At 44.4% G+C, this 9,902-nt stretch overlaps 1 protein-coding gene across 1 annotated transcript; it reads right to left on the bottom strand.

Annotated features, from left to right (window-relative positions):
- Window positions 1-7,600: 7,600 nt before the first annotated feature.
- LOC311173681 (forkhead box protein D4-like 1) lies at window positions 7,601-8,971 on the bottom strand (the record flags this gene model as incomplete). Its single annotated transcript, XM_084237779.1, has 1 exon — window positions 7,601-8,971. One exon carries the CDS (start codon window positions 8,969-8,971, stop codon window positions 7,601-7,603), a length of 1,371 nt encoding a protein of 456 aa, XP_084093905.1.
- Between the last annotated feature and the right edge of the window lie 931 nt (window positions 8,972-9,902).

Genomic DNA, 9,902 nt, shown 5'->3' with positions numbered 1-9,902 from the left:
AGCTAAGGTGTTTAAAGTGCCCCCAACTGTATCCAGCATGTAATAATTGAGCACTAAATGTAAATTATTATATACTACTATATATGCTATAAACACTATCTTCTTGCCTCCTTTCCTCCCAGCTCTGTGTATACATAGTGCAGTCAATCCGAATCACTCTCGAATCACTCTTTAATCTGGCCCTTGGTCTCTACACACACTGTCTGGAATACCTTTTTCCCCCTGCCACCGCTTGTCCAAAGTGTCTAATGAACATACTTCAAGATTCACCTCCTCTGTGAAGCTTCCCTAGCCACCCCTCCACTGAAGTTAAAAGTGCTTTACATTGGGTATTCATCATTACACTCTGCTCTATTAAAGTACAGATCATACCACACTATAATGAACTGTCTCCCTTGGATTAGAATTTAACCTCATTGATTATAGAAATGCCAGCACCTGGCACAAACCAGACTCAATAAGGCCACAGAATCTAGTAATGAGTTGTCTAAGGAAATGGAATGTACAAATATATTCCAGGCTACCTGGGACTGCCCTGGCTTGGTCATGGCCCTGATGTAATTATTACCAGCACCCTTTTTCTCCATCAAAATTGTTTCCATATGGATAATAAATTACAAGATTACTGTATGAATTGGACCTAACATTGGACCCTATGCTTTCTTTGTAAACAATTATTTTTGGAATGCCCTGTGTAGTACCCTTAAATTAAACTGATAATAGAATCTAAATAGAATTTCCAAATAATTAATTTAATGCCTTAATGGAATGCTAAATAAAAAAAATGATATTTTAAAAGGAACTTGCCACTGACTCATGTCACAAAGTGGGATTTCCAGAGCATCGTGGCTGCTGCCTCACCACCTCCCAATTATTTTGCAATTGCGCTTGTTGGCAAACCTTAATCTGTAGCCCATGCAGGGAAAGTGAGCAGTTCCAGGAGATCTGGTTCTGGGCATCACAAAAAATAAGTGCATGCAGAGTATACTGGAGCAAAATCAGCAACAGGGTGTGTCCCCTTTTATTAAAGAACTGGTCAGGGAAATAAAAGATACAGAGCAGTGACAAGCCACAAGAATAGGTCACTATATTCTATTTTCTCTTTTACCTTTTTCACCCTGCTCCCAAATTCCTCCTGTCATGACCTTTTGGTTTTGAGCTAAACTGACCCCAGTGTAAAAAGATAACATTTGTAAAACCATTTTAAAATAAAACTTGGAAACCATTATAAATAAATTGTGTTATCTGTCTTGTTAGAAATGGGCCACAGACCTTTGTACTCAATTGTTTTAAGAAACCATCAAACACACAACTATTTGAGAATTGATGATTTCATGCTTTTAGCTGGAGGGTACAATCAGTCAGTTCTCCTTCTGTCCTTTCTAAAGAATCAGTAACTAATTATGTATAGCCAAGAATAGCTTAAACCTTTAGCATAAATCAACCATTTCCTCCAAGCATTTACTTATCTTCCTTTTTTCTTCTCATAAAAACACCTGACTTTGTCCCTCCTAAGGGTACATATAGTTTTTTACCTGGATCTTTGCACCCCAAATTGAAGTTCTTTGATCCCAAATAAACTTGCTTTTCTTTTTAATTGCCTCCTGAATTTTTAGGTTGATGTCAAGTAAACTATCAACCCCCAACACCCATTATTCTTTCCTCAAGGACATTTTATTTTTTGAACATTATATATGTTTTTCTTTCAATTTTTATTAGACTTATTTCTTCCATTCAAGTGAATTTTTTTCTGTCCAATCTATTTTTTCCATACCCTAAGACCCTTGAATTTAGTTAATCCAAAAATTGATTTTCTTCTGGTTAGCACAGAATTTATGCTTTTGCCTTACCTCACCGAATGTTATAACCTCTTATTCTAAAATACAGAACAACATAAAACATAAATTTTTGAAACATAAAATGACTTTGTGACTTCACTTAAAACTTTAAAGACATAAAAAGCATTATTTGTGCCAAATGAACATTAGATTTAAATTTAAATAGATTTATATTTTTAGATGAACTATTTTATGGAAAAGAATACCCTCTTTTTTTAAGTTGTAAGGAAATGTTATTCTTACATTTAGGAAAACTTCAATTTTCCCAGACTCATGCTTGTCTTAATAAAAAAATTATTTTCTCAGCAAAAGATGCTTCAAGGTATTTGACTACTTTGTGACCCTCTACAAAGACTATTATTTGCTAATAATATTCAAAGGTCTAAGTAATTAACCTTATTCCTGGGAATACCTCACCATAAAAATATCACAAGATCCAGAATGTCAAATTCTTCAAGATAGTCCAGCTTCTTCAACAACAATAACACAATAAAATAAATGAGGATTGAGGAAATCTGTAAGAGTCCATATGAGTCAATGTAATCTGTGACCCTTATTTGCCATTCTATTATAATTTAAACCAAGTACTATTCAAACCAAGGAAATAAAATTTTTAGGACAATTGAGAGAATCATTAAATGTTGCCTGGTTAAGTCAATGCTATTAATGAATTGTTTAGGTGTGATAATGGTATATTGTGGTTGGTTACATTGATTGAATCCTTATCTTCAAAAGAAATGTTCAAAAATATTTAGGGATGAAATGATATTTGGAATTTGATTTAAAATAATCTGATGGGAACAGGCTAGTCAGAAGGTCAAGTTGAAATCAGGTTGACCTGTGCTAGGTGTACATGGAAGTTAACTGTACTAATCTTTCTACCTTTGTATGCTTGGAAATCTCAAAAAAAAAATTTTAAAAAACAAGAAATAAACACTGTTTGAAATTCTGCACAATATCTCATCTCATACGACAGATACCTTGGATGGTATAATAATAGTCACCTGGATTTTAAGAACTTTTGGTCTTATAAGGTGTAAATAACATAATTAGAGTATCTGAGAAAAGGACATTTCTTATGCTTAATCTGATCTCATTGTTGTCTGTGCCTCAATTTGAGAATAGAAACTACTTTACTGGCTGAATAAGTAACTGTCCTGAAATACTCTTAATTACTGATGTCTAGAAACATACTTCTGCCTTCTAAAAACAAATAAAATCAAATTTATATCCCTATATTTCTTTTATTGTCATTCATTGTAACATACAAGCCTTAATTATGTCAGGGCAGTTGAGTAACAAGACTGCTGTTGAACTAAAATGTCAGACTAACTAATCCTCAAGTCCTTTTTCCCCCTACAACTAATTTTTTGGAGTTTTTTTGTAGGGGGGGTAAATTTTGGCAATTTTAGATATCACTTAAGTTTTGTGCCTAGTGAGATATACAGTCAAACAATACTTAAAACCCATTTAAATAACTTCAATGTGCAATGTGAAAAAACCACCATGAACATTATAAACTATTTTTGTAGAAATCACTGTATGGGGACATTAGCAGTTAGAGCAATGTTACAATATAGACTGGAATCATATGTTAACATGGGAAAATATTTTTGAAGTCTTTCTAAATGATGTTTGGAGTGAGAGCTATGCGTTCCCCCACACTTTCAATACATGTGAAGGATGAATGCTAAATTTCAGAAGACAAAATTTACTTTATTTTGCTCCCAAGCTTGATAGTTCTTACCATTGTTTTTATTCCACTTTTTCTTTCCTGGTTTCTGCTGTTTCTCCAGCTTTCCTGCAACCTGTAACTGCACCGGAGTAGAAATGTAAGACGCAGGGAACTATGATTTAAGCAGAGGAGTGCTGAGAGAGATTCCTAATTCCTAAAATTAGGTTTCCATATACAAGCATATACCATACATTTTAGATACTCACTTCATACAGCATCAGGGTGCTGGGAACCCGCACTGTGAAATTGCACCTGAACGGGTGTGCGGACCACTCAGAGGCAGCTAGGCTCCAAACCTCTCGGCTAGCCTTGGGGACTCCAACCTGTAGGGTCCGCAGAATTTCTCCCTCGTCTGCAGGTTCCCTTACCTCCACTCCATTCCAAGTGTCAGCTGGTTCTTCTCCCCATGCAGCCACCTGTTCCTCGCGGTCCCTTGCCCCAGGCCTGTGCAACTAAATTCTTTGGGCACATGACGACCCTTCACACCATCAGTTCTCAGTGCGCTGCACGAAGGGGAGCGCGGCTCAAGTTTCCAGAGAGGGATTCTGGCAGCCCCATGGTGGGAAGGGGGTGGGCTGTGCCGTGCTGTGTAGAGTGGCGCTGGGAGCTACCGATCTCCACAGCCCCTGGGGGGTTGTTGGAAACCTGCAGCCCAGAGGGCTTCGAACTCACGCTTAAGGATAGAGCTTTGGAGGGGTGGGGGAGTGTGAGAAGGAACGTAATCATTCAGTAAGAAAAGAAGGGACTCAGGAAGCTGATAACTCCTCACTGGCCATCTTGGGTTAAGGGGAGTCTTCAAGGGGGCGTGTGAATCGCAACGAGCCTCGCTCGCGCCAGACTTTCCCACCGCCCAGCCGAGCCACTCCCTGCAGAAGGGCTGAGCCGCGCACACCATTTCTCTTGGGCGGGGGTGGGGGATGGGGGGTTAGGGTGGGGTTGGGGGAGGTGGAAACCGCATTTCCTGGCGTTCAGATACGGGTCCAGAGGCAGGAGGAAGTTTGTGGGACCCCAGCCACCTTCACACACCCGCGAAGGTCTCGGGCGACCCTGGGATTATCGACTCAGAAACCAGACCGGGCCTGGCGCCACCGTCTAAAGTCCTCTTGCGCGTTTTCTAATTTTTCTAAATAGCATTTTTTTTTTTTTTTTGGTCTGTAAAGTGGGGGTTCTATATGTCTTCTTAATTGGGTGCTAGAAAGATTTAAGGGGGAAATCCAGTTCCTGGCAGGCAGAGAGCAATAAATAAAGGTTAGACGCTATTACTTACTGGTGTTATTGGCGGCCAGGAGCAGAGTGACACTCTGCTGGCCTCTGTGCCTCCCAGGCCCTTGCACACAGCTCCTGTTTTCTGGCTCGACTCGAGCCTCCCTCCCCACACCCCTTAACCCCTGCTCTGGCAACTCCAGGTGCAGATGAGTTTGACTTGAGAAGGGGAACCCTAAGACAGACGATGAGCCCCCAACCCTCAATCCCTTCTCGAACTCAGAAGAGACTTGCCCTTAGCGCGGGAGTTTAAAACCAACCGATGGGTGTTTTTGTCCAACGCCGCGGGTCAGTGCCAGGCACTGGGCAGTAAAGCCGGAATGCCCCTGAGCGGAACCACTGGAACCGGTCCCACTTCCATAGCTGCGATCGATCTTGAACCACAGCTCAAATAGGGGTTGCAAATGCTCCCGGTTGTTGGTGGGTATTTAAGTAACAGGAGCCTCAGGCGCGCGGCAGTTCGGCGAGTCAGATCGGGCACCTCGCGCCTACCCATCCGAAAGCAGGACTTGTCCACACTGTCTGGGTCTTCGGAACAGGTGAACCCGACGCGCCAGGTTCGACAGACCAACTTTATTCTTCTACTGAAAAGGTGTTTCTTTTGAAAATTTTTCACTGGACATGTCACTCGGTAAAAATTAGCAACTTCAGTGCTGGCTTGAGCGGATTCTTGTACTCAGTCACCCAGGCTGGTGACAATAGGGGCAAAGGCAGGAAGAAAAGCTGGCGTCTACTGAGGCTCAAGAGAGCCTCAAAGCGACGGAGGCTTCTGTGCCGCCTGTTCAGATGAACTTGTGAGCTGAATGAAGGAATACAGACCTGCAGACTTTTTCGCCCAAAGGAGAGTTGGAAAGTAAAAAGTTCTTGGCGTGCAGTAGGCTCTTTTTATCCTCAGCTTGTTTCTAAACTTTGTTGGTTGTTTCAGACCTGCAGAATTTGCTAAAAGGACCTTAAAGTTTGGATGCTGAGAGTGAGAAGCAGAGATCACAATTGGCCAAAATCTAAGGAGATGGATGAAGGGTAAATGGGGCTTTTAGGGTCGCCAGCTGCGTGAGGATAGGGCCTATATGGGTTACCTTGGCAGTCACCCTGCCCAGCCCAAAGGCTGCATATAGAATCTGAAGCTTGCATAGCCCCAGCTCTAAAGGATTGGCCTTGGGAACTTCCCAGAACATACCTGGAACCACTTTACAACCAGCCAGGAGCCAGTGTGAATCACAGGCAGGACTGGCAAAATGGGCTAAAGGGCTATTAAAATGAATACCTCCGTGTTCCTTCCCGCCTGCAGTTGAGAGATTAACAGCTGGGGAGTGGGTGAGCAGGAACAGTCTTCTCACATTCAGTGATTTTTTCCAGCGCCACCAAACACAATTCTATTGAAACTGGAGCCCTATTCAGGATAGGGGCAGTGCGTGGACTCTAGAAACTTGCTTTCTCTGGAGGGAGTATTTCGTGATGGGTATCTTTGCCTTGTTTCCCATCTAACAGGTCACCGGAAGCCAAATAATAGTGAAAACTTTGTGGATGCAAAGTCCTTTCAGGAATTAAGTTGCCTGAAAACAAACTCATTCTTCCTGAGCTATAGAAATATTAAGAGTCCTTAAAGGCACCTGCCCCGAGAGATTTTTTAAATTAGAAATGTCCAGGACTGGATGCTTCATTTGAATTTTTCCTTTTCTCTGTGCCCTGCTTTTGAACATTCCGGTGCTTTTTGACTTGACTTTTATTATGAACCCAGGCTCCTAAAACTTCTACAGTGCTGTCGATGCAAGTTACCTCAATTGAATTAAATAATGACAGTAGAAATTGTCTTTTGTTTTTCCTAAACAAATATTGGCTACTGCATACCATATTAACCCAAAATCATCCTTCAGTTTATACAGGAGAAAATTAACATCATTATTCACATGAAAAATAATTGGAGAGTATATTTACATAGCCTCTAAAATCCTTTTCTTTTGTAGTTTTCATACACATGAAATCCCATATTTTCATACATACTAAATCTTGTATTTTAAGTCAAACACTAGATTTTTTTAAATGGGTTGTTTATGAATTATAAAACGAAATTTTTGAACTGAATTTCAAAAGAAATTCCAGTTAGAAAGCAAATAAGGAGAAGTAACAGAAAATACAATATGATATAGTGATTTACTATTTTATTTAATTCATACAGCTAGGTTTAATTTTAACACATCTCCATGGAAGATAGCACATTCAGCGCAATGGATCAGAAATAAATGCTCTGAAATTAAAATTTTCCTTACATTACACATCGATTTCAGGATGACACAAAGGGCATATAGCACTTTGCACTTGACTTTGCACTAATACTTACATTTCCCAGAGAGTGAAGAAAGTGGAACATGTTGTGCACTGATTTTGTTTTTGTATTTTCTTTGAGTACCCAAACAAAATGCCCCACTCACGTCCAAAGTTCCTATGTAAAAATGTGCAAACTGGAAAAACCAAAAGGAAGCCACAACTGGAGTCTGGAAAAGACGGGACTTAATGCCATTGGTGGTTCTGGTTGTCTTAGGGGAAAAAATGTCCAATTTTTCTTTTTAAATATATTGCAGTGAACCCAAATTTGTGGTTGTTCCACAGCAGGATTCATTTACACATGATTAGTTCCGGCTTTGCCTGGTGGTGAGTTGAGTGCAAGTTCACAGCCCAGAGTGTGGGACCCTGGGTTACTCAGCACGCCAGCTTAGCTCCAAGTGCATCCAGCAGAGTAGGTGCCAGGACAGGGTGAGGTTGCTACTCAAATGGCGGATGAGGTCCCTTCTCTGCCCGAAAAACTGACTAATGACATCAGCCTAGAGCCCTCTACTCTGGGTTGACACCCTAGCAGCTTCGCAGCTGTAGACAGGTGCTGGCCCCACAAAGAGCCCTTACTGGGAGGGCAGCCTCTGACACAGTTTTGCTGCTGCTGCTGCTGCTGCTGCTGCTGCTCCTGCTGCTGCTGCTGCAAAATCGTTCGAGCAGCAGCTGCGGCGGAAACGTGAAGCAAGGGGGCATTGACCTGGGCATGCAACAGGCACGACGGGTGCTGGAGCAGGTGGCAGTAGCCCCACGGCGTCGGCGTGGGCTGCATACTCTGCGCAGCCCGGGTTGCTCCCCTCCTGACCCCTTGCATGATACTCTCGATGCTGAAGGAGGGGCATCCGCCTCCCGGCGGTGACGCCGGCTCCTTGTCCTCCTCCCAAGGCTGGGGGCGCAGAGAGAGCTGCAGCCCCGGGACGGCGCCGCGGACTGCCAGGTCTGCTAGCTGCGTTTTCTCCAGCGCGTCGGCGTAGGCAGGAGTGGAGAGCAGTACATAGCGAAGGGGTTGAGGGTGCAGCAGCCCGCAAGGGTGGCACCCGGCAGCCGCAGAGGAATAGGTCCTGGGAATAGGATGCTGCGGCGCCGGGGGGCCCAGCAGCAGGCTCGGGTAGGGGCCGCTCAGGGCGGCGGGCGCGGCGGGCAGGGGGAAGGGGTGATGCAGCTGGGCTCCGGGCGGCGCGTGGTGGCGCTTGAAGCGCTTCCTGCGCCTAAGGAAACTGCCGTTGTCGAACATGTCCTGGGAGGCAGGGTCCAGGCTCCAATAGTTGCCCTTGCCGGGGTGGCCCGGCTCGCGGGGGATTTTCACAAAGCAGTCGTTGAGCGAGAGGTTGTGGCGGATGCTGTTCTGCCAGGCCGGGAACTTGCGGCGGTAGTAGGGGAAGCGGCCGCTGATGAAGGCGCAGATGCCGCTGAGCGTGAGGCGCTTGTGCGGGCTCTGCAGGATGGCCATGGTGATGAGCGCGATGTAAGAGTATGGGGGCTTCACCGGCTGAGGGACGTCCCGAGAGGCCGACGCAGAATCGGAAGTTACCCTGAATTTGGTACCAAACTCCAAAGAGTCGCTCGGGCCTTCGCTCGCGGTGCGCTTTTGGGGAAACGCACCCGCGCCCCGCCGCGCCCCCTGTGGCCCCGGCTGGTGCAGCTGCTCTAGAAACTGCGGGCTCCCCTTGGCCTCCTTGTCTTCCTCTCTCTCATTCTCGTCTTCATCTCCCTCCTCTCCCAAGATATCGATCTCACCTTCTTCCCCGTCAGATCCCCGGAGACTGCGTGGCGGGGTAGCTCGAAGCCGCTCAGCTCTTGGCATGTTCATGGAGGAGCAGGTTCTGCAGACTAAGGGGAGGTGTGGAGCCGCTCACCTGGTTCCTGGTGGGCTGGGTGGAAGCCTGGGTTAAGTGTCCCAAGAAGCAGAAATGCTCGTGGTTACCCTTTAGGAGTTTTCTTCTGCTGGTTTCTTCTCCTTTCCAATACCCTCCAAAAAAGATGCACTTTATCTTTTAGTAAAGCATCGTGGAGTGCCTGTGTGGGATGAATTCTCCCTCCCCTCTCTTTTATACCTCTACCTCAGAGCAGTCCCACTTCCTCTGGAGGCAGTACAAGCAGTCCAATGAAGAGGGTCCGCTGCGCAAACAATGACACGGGGAAATAATCTTCACCCTCCTCCTCCTTACAACCACTCACCTAGGAAGATGCTCCACTCCTCAGATTTAACCAGCCAATAGTTGCATAGGCTGTTCACTTGCTTTTTAAATCTCCGAAACAAAAGAGGTAGGAAATTACACCTAACAATCTCTGGCCACCTGGATTTTGGGGCCTATTTCCTCGAAGACAGAAAGTGTGTGTGTGGCAGGGGAGGTAAGGGGGGGGGGGGCTGGAAAGGCACTGAAATGTATATGGTGTTTGACTGTAAAAGAATGTGTAACAACACAAGTATGTTTTCCTATTCCCTAGTTCATTGTTCACCAATTTTCATTGGTGGATTCTGTCCTGATCCAGAATGACAAGCGGAATGATTTTTAATGTTTTAACTGTATCCTTAAACTCAAGGGGGTATAAGAGGGTGTTATATGGTTCCCACTAATCCCCACTCCAGATCCTTAAAATGTTCTCCCTGACTCAAGTTTTTGAAAAGGCTGAGAAGTCCTGGCATTAAGCTTCGGGAGTTCAAGGTAGAAGAAAAGCAGAAGGACTAATGAGAAGTTTTCTTACAACAGTGATTGTGGAGCCTTGAACAATTAGCCACA

Source organism: Talpa europaea (assembly GCF_964194135.1).
Source record: "Talpa europaea genome assembly, chromosome: 7".
Classification (NCBI taxonomy): domain Eukaryota; kingdom Metazoa; phylum Chordata; class Mammalia; order Eulipotyphla; family Talpidae; genus Talpa; species Talpa europaea.
Note: the sequence above shows the minus strand (reverse complement) of the source record. Positions and strands in the feature narration are given on the sequence as shown.